Source organism: Helobdella robusta, assembly GCF_000326865.2.
Source record: "Helobdella robusta unplaced genomic scaffold HELROscaffold_16, whole genome shotgun sequence".
NCBI classification, from domain to species: domain Eukaryota; kingdom Metazoa; phylum Annelida; class Clitellata; order Rhynchobdellida; family Glossiphoniidae; genus Helobdella; species Helobdella robusta.
The window spans coordinates 3,777,259-3,797,827 of NW_008703893.1; the positions used below are offsets into that span (position 1 = coordinate 3,777,259).

Genomic DNA, 20,569 nt, shown 5'->3' on the forward strand with positions numbered 1-20,569 from the left:
AAAACTCCCATTCCCAAAAATTAAGTATTACCAATTCCCATGTGGTGTGTGTGTGTTTTTTTGCGTGTGCGTGTTTGTGTGGTGTGTGCGTGATGCAAAAATATGTGAAGAAATACAGGTGATTTCGTTATTTTAAATAATTTTGAAAACGATTTGAATCGAAATCATTTTACATTAATTATGAACTTTGGTTTTAAGTTTGAGATCACTTGATGTGGTATTTTTTTGAGTTTTAATTGAAACAAATATGTAGAATTTACATGTCATATATATGTTATTATGTATCTATGAATGAAAATATAAAAAATTATGATTTTACCCAACAATTATTATTATGAACTACGTACCATAGTTCGAATTTACATACAGAAACGTCTGTATAATTAGATGTTTTATGCATGATAATATTTACTATTGTTTTGGTATAAATGATTCATCATAAGTACAATTCGGACTTTTTAACGATAATAATCTGCTAATTAATAAAAATTCAGCACCTCTTAATTTGTTATGTTCGAAGGTCATTGCGAAATTAACTTTTAAACAAATATCTTTTTTTATATTTTTAAGCTTTGGGTGGTTTGTCTAAAAGTTCCGCTTTTATCTTTCTAAATTCCAAAACATTTGCCGAAAAACGTGAAAAATAAAAAAATTAGTGCAACAAATAATTTAATATTTTGATCTTTCTCAATTTTCAAATATTTTCTTGCAACGAACCTCAACCGAAAATAAGATGGTTTTGCTGCCTGATGATGAGGACCCGCTTCCAGACTTAGATTTCGCCAAGGACTTTTACGCCAAATATGACGCCAAGGAAATTTTAGGAAAGTTAGTGAAGATCCCCTCTCGTCTTTTTTTCTCTTCTTTTTTCTTTCTTTCCTTATTCTTGATTTAACTTTTTTAGTCAAAGATGCTATCTCAACTTTTTTAGTTACTATTACAGTATTACTTACTAGTATTATTTATAACTTTTTTTAATTTATCTTTCTTTTTTATTTTAATTAATAAATAATTAATATTTACTAGTAAAATGAATAATAAATTTGTAGGGGGGCCAGCAGCGTAGTTAGGAGATGTGTAGAAAAGTCGACTCACAAGGAGTTCGCAGTAAAAATCATTGACATCACTAACGAAGGTGATGGCAGTCTTATTATGGAAAACCAGAGGCTTGAAACATTAAAAGAAATTCAAATACTTAGACTCTGTGCTCAACATCCTAACATCAGTTCGCTTTTCATAATTGATTCTACTTTAAATTTAACAAACTTCACTTTTAAATGAATAAATAATTAATTAATATTATTTAATGATTTTATGAAATAATTATAATATTTATTTATTAAAATTTTTAAAAATATAATTAAAACTAGTTGAGCTTCATGACTCATTTGAAAGTGAGACATTCATGTTCCTCGTGTTCGAGCTGTGAGTCGTGCTTCTTATCTTATTTCTGAAATAATTTCGTTTAAATAAATCACATAATAATATTAATCACATCTAACTGTTAATTATCAATTTTATATTTCAATTGAATTTGTTTAAAAATTTTTCTACAATTTTCAATTGAAGCTGCAAGAAAGGTGAGCTCTTTGATTATATGACAGAAGTTGTCACTCTCTCAGAAAAGAGAACCCGGTATAATTTTAATTTAATTATTTAATAATAATTATCTCTGCTATAATAATTATTAAAATTGATATAACTTTATATATCGTTTAATTTATATGGCTAATTTAGTTATTAAAACAATTCCTACTATAATTTCTAGTGGAAATAATTGCAGGCAAATAATGCGGCAGTTGATGGAGGTGATTGCATTCATCCACTCGAAGATGATAGTTCACAGGGATCTTAAGGTAGAAAAAGCTCACTATTCCTCCCAGAGATAATTATACATAATTTTATACATAATTATATTTAAATTGTTTTTTAAGATAATTATTATTACAACCAGATGAATTGTTGGATACTTGAATTTTTATTTTGAGGTGTCATCAACAGCTAACAGTGTATGTAGATTCTATAGGCCAGGATCTATCAATTTATTATGATATATATATATATAATTATAATTAATTATAATTGTGATCTTTTATGTTTTTGTTTGTAATTTAATATTTAAAATTATGCGCGCCAGCCTGAGAATATCTTGTTAGATGACAACTTCAACATCAAGTTGAGTGATTTTGGATTTGCCGTCATAGTTGCACACGATGAGGACATCGATACTGGGGGTTGGAATGAATGAATGAGGGAATGTTGAATTTCTACTATTCAGTTCGCTATTCATTTTTCTACTTTTTTCAATAAATTATTTATCCAAAATAGTTAAATGTTTTGTAAAAAAAATGTAGAATATTTTAATTTTTTATTTAAATTTTGAAAATCACCAGAGCTGTTTGGCACACCTGGTTACATGTCACCAGAAAGCATAAAAAGGTCCATGTACCCAAATGTTCCTGGCTATGGAAGACCAGCAGACATGTTGGCCATATTTTTTCTTTTTATTCTTTTTCATTAACCTCATACACAATAGCATCTTTTTATTTCAAGTGTGAATGAATGGTCCTTTAAAAGTATACAAATGAAATGTCGCTTGGTGAGTTAATTTTGTTGGGAAAAAATTCGCATTCAGGTGGGCGGCCGGTGTCATCATGTACTCTCTGCTGGTTGGCAGTCCTCCATTTTATCACAGGAACGAGTTGCGCATGTTGAGGATGATAATGGAGGGGAAGTATTCCGTCTCAACTGCTGATTTTCAGGACATCAGCGAGACTGCCATTGACCTGGTAGTTAGCCTCTGTTTAGCGTTTATTATTTTGAAAAATTCATCCGTTATAGTTCAATTTCTGCTAGTGTATCATTCTGTATGTTGAGAGTGAGATTTATTTCACTAATCTACCTAATTCAGATCAAGAAGCTGCTAGTGGTGGACCCCAAGGAACGACTAACCGCCAAAGAGGCTCTTCAACATCCGTTTCTTGCTAGGAAAGATGTAAGTTGCATTTTTTAATTTTTGTTTAGTTTAATCATCATTGTAAAAAATATTGTTATAGTCTAATCATTTCTTATTTTCTATTCATATTTTATTTTCGTGCGCAGAAAATGAGAGAAGGATTCGACCCAAAAAGAAAATTCAAAGTTTGCCTCTTGGTTTTAAGAAAAATTTTCATAACTCTTATTTTCTGGATTTTCATTTTTTGTTTCTTCTCAATAAGATCAAATAATATTGTTTGAAAACAACACAAAATGACGTCACCCCAAAAACAGGGATGGGTGTATGTGATGATAGCCTCTCGTTACCTGCAGATATCTCACAGAGCCCAACCGACGATCAGCATCAGCCGAGTTCGCGAGAATCCCTACGCAGTTCGTGACTTCCGAAAATTAATCGATTCCGGGGCTTTCAAAATTTACGGGCACTGGGTCAAGAAAAGGGGGCAAAATAGGGCTGTCCTGTTTGAAAATGTTCTCGGAAAGGAGATCAAGAAATGAGATGTGTGTGTGTATATGTGTGTGTGTGTGTGTGTGTGGGTGATCTATTTTACCATGAGTACTTTCACCTTCCTCATGTATTATAGTCAAAAGAGAGTGTTTTCATCGAATAACAGTGATAATAATAATGATGATGATGATACCACTGATCTGGGCTGTTCAATTTATTATTATGTTACTTCAACGAATTATTATTATTATTATTATTATTACTCTTTCTCTGTTTGTCCTTATTCTATGTACACTCTCTTTTTTTTCGCATGCTCTTTTTCTACGTAAGTAACTTCTTATTTTTAAATTATCAAACAATGATCGTTATCATAATTTATGTTTATGTATATATGTGTACGTGTGTGGTGTATATATATATGTGTGTAGGGAGAGAGAGAGTACAATGCTTCACCATTATATATATATATATATATATATATATATATATATATACTTATATATATATATATATACTTATATATGTTATTTATTTACAAGTTAGTCATTTTTGCTTGTCTTTTTGCTGTAATAGGTTATTGCTATACATAGGAAACTATTCGTGTGTGTGTGTGTGTTTTTGTGTGTGTGTGTGTTTTTGTGTGTGTGTGTGTATGTACGTGTGTTTACGTTATTTCTAAATGGTTTTAACATCGTGCAAGCAAAAAATGAATTTAACTTTTTTCCTGTTTTAAATTTTCGCATCATTTTGAATGTTGTAAATTTTGAAGTTGATTATTAGTTTGTAGTTTTTCGATCATTCATTCATTTATTCATTCAATTAATCAATCACTGTTTCATTCATTCATTCATTTATTCGTTTTTTTATAATGGATTGATAGCTGAAGTGTGTAAATGCATTGTTGTTCATCTTAAATATTCTCCATTTTTGATTATTTAAAATTGCGAGCGTACGTACGTACACACATACAAACACACACGCACACACATACATACAGATATATAGACATACATACACGCATCCATAAATACACGTATAGATACATACATACTTATGTATGTTCATCATTACATTAGTTAAACAAAGGAAAAATGCATTCTGATGGTGATGGTGATAAGAGTGAGGATGATGACGATGATGAGGAAGTTTTTTTCATTAATAAATCAAAAATTATGTGATGGTAAAAGTCAGAAAAATGAGAACAAAATATCTGAAACAAGACTGTGGGTAGGTAGGTATGTATCTATATGTATGTATGTATCTATATGTATGTATGTATGTATGTATGAAATGCGTGTATGGAAAAGCTACAAAATTTGAAACACAAACAAACATACATACTATTGGAACGGCACGTGCTGTCAATCAATCATTCGTTTATACATTCATTCTTGCTCCTCAAAAATTTATCGTCGTCGTCGTCGTCATCACCATTTTCAAATAGATTGATGGAGGAATGGATAGATAGATAGATAGATAGATAGATAGATAGATAGATAGATAGATAGATAGATAGATAGATAGATAGATAGATAGATAGATAGATAGATTGATATAGCATTTGTCCGGTTGAGTTAATTTCGATGAAAAAACTGATTACATTGAACATAAGGTGTTTTTTTCTTAAATATTTTAGAATTAAATAGGTACATACATCTATACACATACATGCATACACACACAGGCAGACACATACATACATTGTTTGCTTAATTTTAAGACCAAATATAGACATCAAAGACTTTAATGAACGCTGTAAGTGTTGAGAAAAATAAGGTGAAAAATGTGAGGGGTATATGCGTGTGTTTTGTATGTATGTATGTGTGTGTGTGTGTGTGTGTGTGTTTGTATGTATGTATGTGTGTGTGTGTGTGTGTGTGTGTGTGTGTGTGTGTGTATGTATGTAGGAAGACTAAGATATGACTCGATGTTCAATACATTTATATATATACCTTTTCTGGTGTATTTATTTATGAGCATAGGCAAGTATGTTGTGTTTGTGTATTTATATATGTATATATGTGTATATTTATATGTGTGTGTGTATGTATGTGTGTGTGTATGTATGTGTGTGTGTATGCATCTCCAAAAAGAAACCTTCCGGCATATTCTAGTAAATGAGTTATTATTGATACTTCGGTTTCGTACCGTTATTTTTCCAACAATTTTGAATTTATCTTTTTAATATTCATTCATTCATTCATTTATTTGTTTTTTTTTATTTTAAGGATTGCAGCTTTAGAAATAGGTATGTTTGTTGCCTTTGTTGTTGTTTATACTGTTGTTGCTGCTGTTGTTGTTGTTAATGTTTCTATTATTACCGATGTGATTTTGTTGATGTCGTTGGTTTTGTTGTTGTTGCCATAGCTGTTGTTGTCATTATTGTTGGTGTTGATGTTGCTACTCTGGGACAAATGATAAACGTTTAAAGATCGTTCGAATTCCATTTATTATCGCTTAACTATTTTATTCTAAATTAACCAGTAGATAAATCATTCATGATAACAGAAGGGCCGTTTAACATTCTAATTGTTACTTAATCCTCTCATTCTATTCTTCTAAAGATTTAATTTGATTCAATTTTTTTTAATTATTAATAAATATCATAATTAATCAATAAATTATTTTATAAAATTATAGGTGACCAGAGATAGCGATGCACACGTTGCCCGAATGCTTATTGGTTAAGGCTGATGGGTCAGTGACGTTGAAACAACTGGCCAATGAGGGCGGTTCCTATGAGATGACCATGTCGTTGAATGATTGTCAAGTTGAAGGTCGTCATCATCATCATCGTCCTCATCATCATCGTCCTTATCATCATCGTCCTCATCATTATCATCTTCAGGGTCTCCAATAAAAGTGAACGTGTGTCCATTGGACGAAGATCAAAAGGAAATATTAACGGTCTTCGGTCAAGGAGTTTCGTCTGCCCTCTGTGGAAAAACCCAAGAATTTTTTATAACCCTGCCCTTTTCTTGTAGCCCTGGTCAGTTATTATTATGTTAATTATGGTAAGCCTGCTTACATATGTTGTGGTTTTTGTTGTTGTTTGCATTATCATCCTTGATGTTATTAACAAGCGATGTAAATAGTTTTTAGTAACGGAAGTGCTTACGTAATGACAACGTTTTCTAAAAATAGATCAGCTAAATATAAACATGGACGGGCCTAGCGCTGTGGACATTCGAGCGAGGGCGTTGGAGACTCAGGACAGGGTTCTCAGGGTGGAGTACGTGGCATTCTGTCCGGGAGAGTACAGCCTGTGCGTCACGTACAAGAAGGAGCATGTGCTCGGCAGTCCATTCACCGTTAAAGTGGCAGGTTGTCCTACTGCTGCTGCTGCTGCTGTTGCTGCTCTTTCGTTGTCGTTGTTGCTTCGTTTGTAGTTGGGGCTGATGTTGTTATTATTGTATGGATGGTGAGAGTTGATGAAGATGCCGCCAATGAGTTATTTCTATATTACATTGTCGGACCCTGAGTGTTGATTGGATGAAATAATTTTACTGCTCGAAGGTGAAGGTCGAAAAAAGAGTTACCTGACCATCCACGCATCCAGCGAGTACGATTTGAATGTGGAGGCGAAAGATTTGAAAGACATAAGCGCCGTACTGACCAGTCCTGACAACAGCAACGAACAGTGCCAACTCACCATTCTCGAAAATGGAAATCTAGGTCGGATTTGCTTGCCATTTTTGTACTTGTCGTTATGATCATGATCTTCCTTTTCATTTCCATCTTTGCCATCATTATTTCCACTATCATCATCATCTTCCTCGTCATCGTCTTCAGCTCTGGCTACATTCCAGCCAAAAGCGATCGGCACATACCAAGTTCACGTGCAACAAAACTCCGCCCCTCATCCGTCCTCGCCAATCAGCATCAAGATCTCCGAAGTGGGTCACGCCAATAAGGTTAAAGTTCAGGGTCGATTGAGGCAGGGTCAGGCAGGCGTGTGGAACGATATAAAGATTGACTGCTCAAATGCAGGTCAGTTGGTTGGGCTCGTTGAAATTTTTTCATCTCAGCTTGTATTTGTGTTGCAAAATAAAATATTGATTTTCAACACAACACCTACCACAGGTTACGGGGAACTTTACCTTTCAATCGAAGGCAGCCATTGTACCGAGTTCCGATCGAAGTCCGATTCTCCGAAGAACCACTTGATCGAATACAAACCGCACGAACCTGGAGCCTATCAGATGTACATCCTCTTCAACGATGAGCCGGTACCAGGTAAAAGTTGTTACATCACTGCCTTTTCAACCGTTGCAGCGCTTCTTCAGTCTACTATCGGTTCCATGTGATGTGAGGCTTGAAATTTTAGATCAGTTACTAACCCTAACCCTTCAGGCACACCCTTCTTGTTGGAGATAGGTGGGCAGTCCAGTGGCAAACTTCGAACAGTCATTCAGAAGCACGTCTCCATGTCGGATGTCGTTCAGACTGGTCACGATGCGAGTCTTATGCTGGCATTGCCTGGTCTGTCTGTTTCTATCTGTCTGTCTGTCTGTTTGTCCGTCTCTCTCTCTGTCTGTCTGTCTAATTGTTTGTTGGTTATTATCAGGATTGAATTCGTTGGAAATGGAGGCGAACATACAGTCGCCAGGCGGATTGAATGAGTTGTGCGAGATCAGAGACCATCCAAACTCCATGCATGAAATCAAGTTCAAGTGCTTGGAGGTCGGTCTCAACGTTATCAACATTAAAAAGCACGGAATACACGTGCCTGGTTCGTTCGCGAGATGGATAGATGAATAAATAAATAAATTAATTAATTAATCAATAAATAATTAAATAAGTAGCTAATTAATCATTCAAAATAATGGACCATCCAATCAGGCAGTCCCGTGCAGTACACAGTGGGCAAGTTGCCGACGTTAGGCCTGCATAAGGTGCACTGTTCTGGTCTGACGCTGCAGAGAGGTGTCACACAGAAAAGAAGTCAGTGATAGTAATAATGTAATAATAGTAATCGTCATCATCAACGTCATCGTCATAATCCCCCCGACAGATTACTTCAACATATACGTCCATGAAGCCGGACCAGGCTTGCTGAGCGTGGCCATGGACGGTCCGTCGAAACCCGAACTGAACCTAACGAATACCGGTAGCGGTTTCGTGATAGGCTGGTACTCGGTATCGAAACCCGGTGAATACGGTCTCGGAATTAAATTCGATAATTTCCACGTCTGCTCGTCTCCGATGAAAATCGTCGTTGATGACGAGTGCAAGGAGGCCAAATTAGTTACAGTGCATGCCATGAGAGATAGGGGCGTTGAGGTGCGAAAATTACTATAATAAAAATAATTATTATTATTGTTGTTGTTATTATAATTATTTTTGTTGTTATTATAATTATTTTTGTTGTTATTATAATTATTTTTGTTGTTGTTTTTATGAGCAGGTTGAAAGGGCAGCGACGTTTGAAGTGCATACGAACGGAGCACCAGGGTCACTCATCATCAAAACGTTGAGTCCGTCAGGTCGGTCCTCTTGTTGCTCTATACTCCACATTTTATTATCATTGTTGTTTCTTGATATTATTATTATTATTATTATTTTATTATTATTATTTTTATTATTATAATTATTATTGCAATGGCGGCCAGGCATTCGCGGAGATGTGCTGATGCAGTCTGCCGAGAAAGACATCTACAGTTGCAGTTTCGTGCCGAAAGAAAATGGCGTCTACTACGTCGAGATCACCCTGAACGGGACACACGTCACCGGAAGTCCGTTTGCTGTTTTGGTGGGCAAACTTGGGGCCGAACCTTCGTTGGTCACAACGAGGGGTAAGGGCCTTGAGAAGGGGGAAGTTGGTCAGTTTCACATTCTATTTCTAAGATTTTTAAGATCAACTTTCAAAAACTTTCGTGACAACAATCGCAACAACCTCGCCATAAAATCAGCCGTTACAATAAGATTAATAATATGGATAAACAGCTAAACAACAACACACACGCGCGCGCACACACGCACACACAGGGAAGCAATGCAACTTTGACGTGGTGACTGTGAACTGTGGCAGTGGTAAGTTACTGGTCAGCATAGAGGGGCCCGCCAAGGTTCCGATTAACTGCACGGAGATCGAGGATGGCTACGAATACTCCTACACCCCTCGATACCAGGGCAACTACGTCATCTCCATCAAATTCTGTCACGTGAGCATTCCCGGCTCGCCATTTCTGGTCAACGTGACTGGGCACGCGCGAAGTAAGAAACCGGACACAGTGGAGATTTCAAACATCGTCATAGATACCGTCGAGAAGAAGCCCGGATCGAAAAGTCGTGCCTTCCAAGGTGACGCCTCCAAGGTCATTGCAGAAGGAGTGGGACTGAAGAAGGGATTCGTAGGTAGAACCGCGAATTTCAAACTGGACGTGAAAGAAGCTGGACAGGGGTTGTTGGGTGTTAGCATCATGTCCAGTAGCGGCAAGCCCGTCAGAGAGTTGAACGTTAAGAAACAGAAACCTGGCCTTTTCCAGGGAACCTTCGTAGCCGATGAGAAGGGAGATCACGTGATGAATGTGCGGTGGGGCAAGGAGGATATCCCCGGCAGCCCGTTCTATATCATTGTCGCTTGAACGTGGCGTCGTATTCAGAAGGTAGTGGGGTCGTGTTCGAGTTGTTGGTTCGTTTCTATGGCTGATATGCCTGGCTATGGAATGGCGGTTGTTTCATTTGGTTCCGTCTTAGGATCAAATAATTTGTATAGTTTTACATTATTGGCTTATCGTTTTTGCATCTGTTTAAATACATTTCTTTAGAACAGTTGAATTAATTTTGTTCCTGTTTTCTTCTCGTTCAATTTATAGCTGATAATTTTCCTGGCTTCATAATTTTTTTTATATATTTTTCAAAATATTTCGTATTTGACTCGTCCATAATATAAACAAATGGGTTAACAGTAGAAGAAGTTTTGAAATTAGTAAGGTGCTGCCTCTTTGATTGCCTCTTATTTTAGTTACAATCAATCGGTTAAATTGAATTCACGTTCCCTGGTGTTTTTGGAACTTTTCCATTTGAGAAGCAGGTATGCGAGTGTCTGTTTGCATAACTGTTGATGCTGTTTTGTATGTAAGTTAAATATACCTACACATGCACGTGTTAGTTTGTGTATGCGTGTTTATGTGTGTGCGCGTGTGTGTGTGCGCGTGTGTATTTGTTTCTGCATGCACTCTGTAGGATTGAACGCCACGTGTCTTGTTCCTCGTGCTAAAACAGGTAGGATCTTTCTACAGCTGACTAATTCTTGTACGTTTCTCTCTATTCTTATACGTTTCTCTCTATTCTTGTATGTTTCTCTCTCTCTCTCTCTCTCTCAGTTTTTGTTTCTTTCCATCTATCTATTTCTCAAGCAAACTATCTTATCCTTCTTTCCTTTATTTTATTCCTTTATTCATTTAACTTGAAGCATGATTTCATTCTTTCTCCCCTCCCGTCCATTTCATCATCTCTCGTGAAGCCACAAGATATTAAAGCGCAAACCTACCAAGAGCAAGAAAGAAAGAGAGAGAGAGATTGAAAAAGAAAGTGTGAGAGAGGCGGAAAAATAAATAGCATGTGTTGATCCAGGTAACTATGGAGATATTGATTCGTTGTTGATAGTTACCTTTGTTTGTTTGTTGCTGTCGTTGTTTGAAGAAGCTAAGTCTATGTGCATATGTCTGTTTGTGTGTGTATGTGTCTGTCTGTCTATATTCTGTGTATTGTACATGAAATATATATGTATGTATATGTGTGTTTATATATACACATGTGTTGGAAGGACGTATGAGTGTATATATATATATTTATATACTTATTTATATACTTATATATATATATATATATACTTATAGGGATGGTTGGTTGGTTGCATGGATGAATGAAACGTACAAGTGCATCGGACGAAGAAATCGTAAGGCATCTCCTTGCGATGTTCAAATGAGAATTTCTTGTGAAATAAATTTATATTGTTTGAACGATTTGATGATTCTTGAAAGAAGAATGCCGTCGAAGGCAGTTGTGAGCGTAATGAAATGTTGTGTGGTGTTCATGTTGTTGGAGGTGGTCGGTCTAACAGCCGGACAGGCAGTTCAGCCGGTCAGCAGCGTCATCAAGGGTTCGTTCGGTCTGAACGCGTCGCTCGATACCGTAACAGGCACTCTCATCATCAACAGAATACTTCCTCCAACTTCTACAACCACTGCTACTACCACTACGACTACAACTCCAGGAAATCAAGCAGCGACCAACGCGTCTACAACAGCAACGACTACAACGGCGACAACTACAACAACTACTACTGATCCGTCATTGCCACTCCAGAGTGGGACGATTTTTGCGAGGCTGTTGTCGCTCCAACAATTCAACAACGACTCAATCAAGAATAGTTTCATCGGGCAGCAGTTGTTTGTGTTGAGCAACTGCAGTTACAAGTTTGTTGGCCAGGTTGCCTCGAACTGCAGCAGGTTTGATTCGTGTTTCATCACAGGCACTGATACGTACATTGAGATGATGATCTGCCCGATAATCTCAGGAGATCAAAAAAGTTTGTTTCCTTCCGACTTGTACTCTATAATTTTAATACAAATTTGATTATCTTTTTTTATGACAAATAGTAATTTCGCTGAAATGATAAAATCAAGTAATCGTGAAATACATTTCTCATCATTTTAGGCGCACTTTTCGTCGACATCACACTCAAAAATTGGTTCTGGTGCAACAATAGCTCTTCCTCATCATCATCATCATCTTGTCTCCAAAGTTATCTTGATGTAAATTTCGAACTGACCATCCAGCCAGATAAAGTGATCAGTGACAGTAAGAACAATCAGTACAAGTTGGGATTCGACAGTGCTTACGTAGCTTTCAATAAATCGGTAAGCTCTCATATTTTATGCTATACCTAAGTATGTGTGCTACATTTAATTATTTATTTAATAATATTTTGACGTTTTATAATTATTTTATGATTAATAATGTAATTCTACTCTACACCGGTTTTGTTAATTCATTTTTTACATCATCTAACTTCTTACAATCAAAACAGTACATGGAGAAAGCAAGTGAAGGTATCTGGATGAACTTTCCACTCAATGTGTATGGTTTTAGCCAACCGACGGCCAAGCAATACTATATCTCAATCGACCAAAAAATCTTCCACATGACGTCATCCCTAAATACGTCACTGGCCTTCAACTTTACAATTGATCCGGGATATGAGATTGGTACCCCTCCGTCCAAATATATGGTTGTTTCTGGCGCCATCGCTAAGGGTAACTTTGGTATTCTCTGGTTTGGTAGTCTCTCTGGGTTCATTGTAGTCTTGGTGTTGGAAATTATAAATATTTGATGAGTACATGGGCATTTTAAGATAAAAAGTGATTAAATACTGACTAAGTGTTGTTAAATCAAAATTCATATTATCTATTTTTCAAGTGTACTTGCCATGCTATCCCAGTTCAGTGTCATTTTTCATTTTTAATAACATTCATCAGATTGCTGTCTGTTTCATAGAGAAAGACAAACATTGAATACGGTAGATTTATATTTTGCCATATTAAATAGCTTACTATTTTGTTCTTTGCTCTAATAAAAATTATAGAAACTCTATGCTGCATGTGTGTTGTTTAATATCGTTAGTATAATTATAAACAATTTTTCGGCAAATAAACTTTAAAATGTCTGATTGCGTAGAGAAAAAAACTTCAAAAAATAAATCGAAAAATGAACGCAAAATTAATGCGAATATATCCGATACGGTTGATGAAGAAAATGTAATAGAAGCCGGAAACTTCAACATTTTCAAAGGTGTCAAATCTGATAAAAAAGCAAATGTAAGTTCAAACTGTCAATATTTTACTTTAATTTTAGAATTTGCATCACGTAATGATTTAGCTGTCTGGTAGATTGTCTGAAATTGACAACTATATCATATAATTTTCAGCTTTGTATAATACTATAATAGTAGAACAGTGGATCCAAAATTTCAAGTCTTAATTATTAACTAAATAGAACGTTAAAAAAAGGAAATTGTCATCATTGGCATTTGATTTATTTTAGTAGATCATCATTTTTTTTAAGTTTTTAACTTTGGAACTCAAATTTTAAAAAATAAATAATTGTAATATTTCAAAGGTGTCCAGAAATCTACCCCACTGGTTGAAAGTTCCAAATGTAGTGTCATCTGATGTAAAAGAGGGCAAAGTAGCATGCGATGAAATGAAACATCTTCTAGATCCGGAGATCATATTAACACTGAAAGAAAGTCAAATCGAATCATTTTTTCCAGGTCTCTTGTTTCTACTTTTTTATTATAATAATATTATTTTTTACATAAATGTTATTTAAAGTTAACATTGGATTAAGTTTAATGATGGTACAATTTTATGAATTTATTTATGCCAGTTCAGAAGCAGATCATTACAGAATTGCTTGAGAATGCAAATGAAATGACATGGCAGTTTCCCATTGGTGGAGTACCTTTGAGTGACATCTGTTGCTCCGCCCCCACAGGCAGTGGGAAAACTCTGGCATTTGTCATACCCATCGTGCAGGTCGATTTTTTTTTCAATATTTTTTTAATAAAAATAAATCAATGTCTAGAGATATTATCAAACCTTATTTTAAAATATCTTAAATTGTATTTTGATAAAAAGGAAAAATAAATTTGAAACATTTTCTTGAATACTAGGAAATAAATTTGAGAAATTATTAACAGATATTGAAATATAGCACCTTTAGAGCACTACGATGCTTGGTGGTGGTGCCTGTGGTCGAGTTGGCCAGCCAAGTTTATAAAGTTTTCAAGACATTCACTAAAAATACAAATCTGAAGGTATGACTAACTAAGGATAATTTTTTCTCTTTCTCAAACTAAAATAAATATATGTAATTATAATATTCAACATTTTAATTTAATTATCTCATTAAATTATTTTTACTTTTAAAAAATTGTAAATTTGTTAGGTTGGAGTAGCTAATGGTCTGAAATCATTTTCAGCTGAGCAGTTATCCATCATTGATTTCAAAGGGTAGAACATTGTTTTTAATGGCTCAATGAAATTTGTGTAAACATTATTACTTATCTCTATAACCACATATGTAAGTATCAGCAATTCATCTGTATCTATTACTTATATTTTCATTCCCATCTACCCCTCTAACATAACAGTGCCTACGGACCGACGAGCAAAGTTGACATTCTTGTATGCACACCTGGGAGATTGGTCGATCACATACATTCATCTCCACATTTCAACCTATCACAGCTCAGGTTCTTGGTCGGTAGTTACTACTAATTATGATCATAATTTGTATTAATTGTTTTGTTTTGATTGTAATGTTTTATGTTAATTTTTGCAAACTTTGCAGGTTGTTGATGAAGCTGATAGGATGATGGAAGAAGTGAAGCAGGATTGGTTGAGCCACGTTGAGAGGGCAGTCTTTCAATCAGCCAATCAGATCACTCAGAATTCAAATGACCAAAGACCGTATCAATTTGCCTTACTGAGAAACCAGTCAAAATTATCACTATCGTCATTGATTCTAGATTTTCCATCTTTGTCGCTATCACCCCTGCTAAATGATGAAGAAAATAAATCATCATTAGCATCATTATTAAATGATAACAGTCTCTCCTTATTACAATCATCACTAACACATGAAACCATAGCAACGGTAAATAGTATCCAAAGACCGCGAATACAACTTCAAAAGCTTTTATTCTCGGCCACACTTTCTCACAACCCTGAAAAGTTACAACTTATGAAACTGTACAACCCTAAACTTTTTACATCTGTGGCCAAGAGAGATAAGAGCAATTTGAAGAGAGTAAGGTCTGATTGTGAAGATAGTGATGATGAAAAAGAGGACAACAAGGATGAAGAGAAAAATGGAACAAAAAAATTAAAAATTGATGTAGTTGAAGGCAAAGAATTAGATACAGGTGCATACATAGTTGCATAATAATTTTTTATTGAAATATTTAGGGTTATTATCATTTTGTACCTTGCATAAACATCATTTGTCGTATATCATTGTTCTTTATAATCCATACATAAAATGTTCATATTTTTTTAGTTAACAGTGAGAAAAATTCAAAGAATTTGTACCTTGGCAAATATGTTACACCTGTTGGTTTGAAGGTAACATTCATTTTCTCAATTAAACGTCATTTTTATTGAAAATAAGCGTTTCTTCATGAAATTTTAAAAAAATATTTGAGACTTACATAGAGTAACGTTTATTTAATGTAGGAAAATTTTGTGGAGGTAGACAAATCAAGAAAACCACTAGTTCTCCTGCACATCCTGAAGACAATGCCATTCAAGTCCATCCTATGTTTCTCTAATTCTGTACAATCAACAAATAGGTACCTTTAATAAAAACCATAAATTTACTACTAGTTATAGAAACTCGGTTCATTTGTAACACATTTATAATCAAACCGACTTTCTGAAACCCCAAAAAAAATTACAAAAATTTTCATGTAAATTTACTAAAATAATTTCTCACCCAGACTGTGTTCTCTGATGAAGCTGATGGAAGTTAAAGCCTGTGAGTTTTCATCAAATCTTCACATCTCAAAGAGAGACAGAGTTGTCAAACAATTCAATACTGGGAAACTTAATTTGTACGCACGTTTTTCTAGATTCTTTGCCATTTCAATGTTTATTTAGGTAATTTTAAATTCATATCTGTATATAATTTACTGTGTAAAATTTACACATCCGTACGTACATGGCAAAATCTGATGCAATGTTTGTTATCAAAATATAAAGTCATACATGTACGTTAATCCCTAAATTTTTTGAAACATTTCATAATTATTATCCAATTTTTTAGAATTAATAATATATACTTTTAACTTGTAGTTAAACATTTTAATTAAAACATGTTGTAAACTTAACTTCGTCATCACTGTCAATTAAGGATGGTATGTTCCGACGCAATGTCCAGAGGATTGGATCTGGAAGCCGTAGACTGCGTCGTTTCCTACGATGTAGCAACGTCCCTTAAAACTTACATACACAGGTCTGATGGGTGAAAAAATTAAACAATTATCAACAACCAACACCTTAAAACCGCTTTAGTCTTTCAAAGCTTAGTTATACTTATTATTTAACATTTAAATAACACATCACAAATACACGTTTGGCAAAAAACTTAGATAGGTGAATGTATAAATGGTCGGATGGGTTAAAATTGAATGATAAAGTGTAGATGATGTATTGATAAATTTTACACAATTATTCACAGGTAAACCTTCTAGTTTCAATAATTAGTTTCTATAGTAAGTCAATAATTTAAACTTTTAAACAGGATTGGTAGGACAGCGAGAGCAGGGAAGGAAGGTAGCGCCATTGCACTGTTAGAAAAGAAAGAAGTTAGTTACGTTGTGATATAGAAACTTTTATTTGTACGACTTTCATAGCTGCTGTTAGGTTGATTTATCTTTAAATTCAATAACATTTAAATTTTTCTACTATGTATTTTGTTATTTCAAGACATTACTCCTTAAAACTAACTAACATTCCAACGTTTGCACGCCACGATACAGATCCAATATTTCAAAAGATTGCTAAAGGATGGAGGAAAAGAGAAGATCAAAGAGATTAAAGTCAATCAGTCAAAATTGAAACCATACACGTCACAGTATCAAAAGGCCTTAGCAGCCTTAGCTAAAACATTACAAACTGAAAATAACAAGATAAAATAAAAATTTACAATCTTCGCAAAAAAATTAATTATAATTACAAATAACAATAAACAAAACAAGCCGAAATTGAATTTTGTATTATATAAAAAAGCGAGATTTTTATATTTTATCTAGCACATCAGATTCAAGTTCGCTTTCTTCTTTAGACAGCAGTTTATTTAAAAATTTCTGCCCAATTTCGGTATAGTCAAGCACTTTGGCAAGATGTCTCAATCTTTCTCTGAGAATAATTTTTCGGTAGTTCTTGACCCATCTGATGTTGAGGATGCCCAGAACGAAACAGATCAACATGACCGATAATGAAAAACTCATGCTAGCAAAACAGACATTCAGAACCTGCCTGTATCTGCTTTTTATGTTCTCAAGGCAACTCTCATAAAATATTGTCAAACCATCCTTTTCCTATAAAATTATCAAGATTAAAATTAATTAGTACATTTGTCGTGTTTTCAATCTTTAAAATAAAAATTAATTATTTATTTTTAAAATGTATATTGTATATCATATACTAACAGTAATGTCCTCAAAACTGACACATTCATCAAGAGGGAACCTACTTGTGTCACAACAACTCTTAGGTACTCCCTTCTTATCGTCTGGGATCATGTCATCCCATGATATTTTGAACCATTCATCTGGTCCCATATTTCCACAGCACTTGAAATCCTTCTGTATATCATCTATTTTCAATGCAACTGCCTTGTCTGTTTCATATTTGAGCATTGACATGTAAAAACCACCCTGGTTTGATGTTTTTAATATATAAAAACCTCATTTCTAATTTATAACAGTTTTATAAAACAGTAAATTTTAAGCATATACTTGTATATAAAACAAAATATTTAGAGAATTAGATTTATATCTGGTAATCATACCTGAAAATTATCATCTAGCTGAAGATAAGCTCCATGACACATGGCAATAGTAGTAATAAGGATGAGAATCATGCCAAATACCCAGAGCATGTGCATGTAGAGCATCATGTGACCACTTCCGTGTCTTCGATTGTGCAAGGTGGAGTTTGACATGCAAAACCCCAGAAGTGCAATCATGCCTGTTGTGTAGTTGACTGCTGAAACAGTAAGAAACATGCCTCCTCTGTCGTAACCTTCAACAACGGACATGTACGGAGCCATTTTGAAATGAATTCCAACTAAATATGAGCCGGCCATGAAGGAAATGGTAAAAATTAAAAAATTGAAAAAAGATAAAATTCGCCACGTAAACGGTTCTTTATGTTTTCGAGGATTTTTAGTACTGGGTTCTGTGAAATCTAACAGTTTTTCTCTTTCGACAAATTTTTGAAAGAAATCTCGAAAAAACCCCAATTTCTCAGTTGGTTCATTTTCGTTAGCGAGAGTTTTATCATTTTCTTGGGGCACCGATTGCGACTTTTCATCCATTTTTTTAAAGAGGAACGCAAATTTAAAAGTTAACTCGTAATTACGGACGTTAACTGTCATTGCCAATGACTTCGTATATTAGAATTATTTAATATTAAAATTACTTTAACGTGTATAATTAAAGAGAAAAAGCATTTAGAAATTAGTTTAATTATGCTTAAACTATTTATATTTCAATTAATCACATAGTATTTCTATAATATTTCAATAATCATAATGAGAAATTTTATATAAAATCACACGTAGCGTAAGTAATTACAATGTACCAAGATAAATTGTTACAGATATACATAATTAATATTTGTTGTAATGATAACCCTTTATCTAAATCTGCAAGCATTTAATTTGACGGTTCTGATATTGGAGGGCTATTGATCCGGTGCTCTTTGTCCTGACTGCTATTGTGGACCTGCTGTCGGGGCAGGTGCCGATGAAAAAACGCCCTTTACTGAAGATTTCGCATTGTCCATAACGCTGTCAAACATCCCTTTCTGTTCTTGCAGTGGAGGTGGAGGAAGACTAAGTCCATGTTTCTCAATTTTGGCTCGTTTAGCTACTCTTTCAGTTCTCTCTTTTCGCGATATCATCTTTTCTCTCTCTCTCATCACCAGATCTTCGTAATTTCTCACGGCTTGCATGTTGGACATACAAAGGAGCATAACGGCCAACTTGGCGAGAAATGATAAACCCAGCACGGCGAGGCATGATAAAATTGACTCTCTGACCATTTCGTTCAATATTGGAAGACAGCCTTGGGTCCATGGCGTCAATTTTGAAAGGTTCTGCAAAGAATTTTTACATTTTTATCTATTAATGAAATTGTAATCACGTAAAATTATGCGATATAGTAGTATATAAATGTCTAATAATGCAGTAATTCTATTTGAATATGTATGTAAAAATATGTAAACTATAATGATAATATTACAGCGAATTCAGAGACGTGAACACATTGATCTTTTGGTGCTTTATCGTAGTTACAGCAACTTTTAGGAAATGCCAAAAGAGTTTTAGTAATTTGCTTTGAAAATTTAATTGAGAACCATTCTGTGTAATTATCATTGCCACAACATCTGTTGTCCATCTGTAGAAAGTGAACGCCTTTCTGGATGTCGACGTCGTCTTTGAATTTCAACATTTGCACCAGGAAGCCAGTCTTAAATTTTTTCAAATGGAAAGTAGGATATAATTAGTAATATTATTGGCGTTTAATTTTACAGTCAAAAATTACCTTGAGAATATGTGGCAACAGCAAGTAAACTGCACCAACGAAGATTAGAGAAGCGACGAGAAGAATGATAATTGCACCGTCCCAACCTATGTAGGCATACAAAACGTACTTCAACCTCCCCCTTTTCGACATGAATCCAGCGTGCAAAGTTACTATTAGTCCGTAAATAGAGACGATCAGACATATCAAACATATAAGCATCACAGCCATCACTAAGTTACCGCCATCATAAGCTTCAAGTAACTGTATATATTTTATGTTTTGTAAGTGAAGATAGAAAATATAGGCTCCTCCAGTTCCGGTCCAACCAATCAGGAGAAAGTTAATGAAAGATGCCAGTCTCCAATACTTCACTTCATCAGCTTCTGGCGCTTCAAACATCTGCTGAAATCGTCCTTCAGCCGATTTTGCTTTTGCTTGGTCTTCAGCGATTATCATTCTTTCGATTTCTTCATCTTCTTTTCTTTGCTCATCGTCTGATTTTGTTCTCAAATACTCGGGCAGTTTGACTTTTCCGGACCTCAAATCTTCGACATCCCATTTCTTAGCAACTTCAATTGGAGCCATTTTTAATTATTCGATTTAGGAACACCGAAACAACAGTGAGAACGAGAGAAATTTAATAAACTAAGCGTGTGAAAATAAAATTAAAACAATGTTTACGACGTCAGCGTTTCAACAAAAACGTCACCATTCGACGGTACGTAACTTCACATTACTTAAATTAGCAAAACATAAATTAAGCGGTTTATAATTTCATTAATAACAACGATAGCATTATG

At 34.6% G+C, this 20,569-nt stretch overlaps 6 protein-coding genes across 6 annotated transcripts; 4 read left to right on the forward strand and 2 right to left on the reverse strand.

The window, feature by feature from the left end:
* Positions 1-577: 577 nt before the first annotated feature.
* On the forward strand, positions 578-4,336 carry HELRODRAFT_185431 (hypothetical protein). The gene is given in 15 exon segments (XM_009015757.1): positions 578-828; positions 1,050-1,225; positions 1,371-1,425; positions 1,570-1,635; positions 1,784-1,856; positions 2,138-2,234; positions 2,394-2,484; positions 2,636-2,789; positions 2,912-2,995; positions 3,103-3,141; positions 3,271-3,847; positions 3,902-3,921; positions 3,934-4,047; positions 4,076-4,252; positions 4,269-4,336. The coding sequence occupies 11 exon segments, from the start codon at positions 734-736 to the stop codon at positions 3,493-3,495; spliced, it is 1,155 nt and encodes a 384-aa protein (XP_009014005.1). The 5' UTR covers positions 578-733; the 3' UTR covers positions 3,496-3,847; positions 3,902-3,921; positions 3,934-4,047; positions 4,076-4,252; positions 4,269-4,336.
* Positions 4,337-6,101: 1,765 nt separating this feature from the next.
* On the forward strand, positions 6,102-10,380 carry HELRODRAFT_190944 (hypothetical protein; the record flags this gene model as incomplete). Its single annotated transcript, XM_009015758.1, has 14 exons — positions 6,102-6,222; positions 6,294-6,434; positions 6,590-6,769; positions 6,962-7,120; positions 7,238-7,435; positions 7,529-7,681; positions 7,799-7,927; positions 8,013-8,177; positions 8,288-8,389; positions 8,460-8,728; positions 8,853-8,931; positions 9,058-9,267; positions 9,434-10,094; positions 10,126-10,380. 13 exons carry the CDS (start codon positions 6,102-6,104, stop codon positions 10,030-10,032), a joined length of 2,505 nt encoding a protein of 834 aa, XP_009014006.1. The 3' UTR covers positions 10,033-10,094; positions 10,126-10,380.
* A 931-nt stretch (positions 10,381-11,311) lies between these two features.
* HELRODRAFT_190945 (hypothetical protein) lies at positions 11,312-13,045 on the forward strand (the record flags this gene model as incomplete). The annotated part of the gene is made up of 3 exons (XM_009015759.1): positions 11,312-11,981; positions 12,110-12,312; positions 12,483-13,045. The coding sequence occupies 3 exons, from the start codon at positions 11,312-11,314 to the stop codon at positions 12,783-12,785; spliced, it is 1,176 nt and encodes a 391-aa protein (XP_009014007.1). The 3' UTR covers positions 12,786-13,045.
* A 513-nt stretch (positions 13,046-13,558) lies between these two features.
* On the forward strand, positions 13,559-17,153 carry HELRODRAFT_75559 (hypothetical protein; the record flags this gene model as incomplete). The annotated part of the gene is made up of 13 exons (XM_009015760.1): positions 13,559-13,724; positions 13,841-13,989; positions 14,154-14,270; positions 14,402-14,466; positions 14,607-14,715; positions 14,807-14,952; positions 15,121-15,265; positions 15,538-15,579; positions 15,691-15,806; positions 15,954-16,067; positions 16,367-16,468; positions 16,757-16,820; positions 16,995-17,153. Coding segments are annotated over 13 exons (1,494 nt in total), but the record flags the coding sequence as incomplete, so codon positions are not given.
* Positions 17,154-17,252: 99 nt separating this feature from the next.
* HELRODRAFT_169959 (hypothetical protein) lies at positions 17,253-18,556 on the reverse strand (the record flags this gene model as incomplete). Its single annotated transcript, XM_009015761.1, has 3 exons — positions 17,253-17,555; positions 17,667-17,894; positions 18,029-18,556. The coding sequence occupies 3 exons, from the start codon at positions 18,554-18,556 to the stop codon at positions 17,253-17,255; spliced, it is 1,059 nt and encodes a 352-aa protein (XP_009014009.1).
* A 398-nt stretch (positions 18,557-18,954) lies between these two features.
* HELRODRAFT_169960 (hypothetical protein) lies at positions 18,955-20,354 on the reverse strand (the record flags this gene model as incomplete). Its single annotated transcript, XM_009015762.1, has 3 exons — positions 18,955-19,338; positions 19,500-19,712; positions 19,788-20,354. 3 exons carry the CDS (start codon positions 20,352-20,354, stop codon positions 18,955-18,957), a joined length of 1,164 nt encoding a protein of 387 aa, XP_009014010.1.
* Positions 20,355-20,569: the final 215 nt, after the last annotated feature.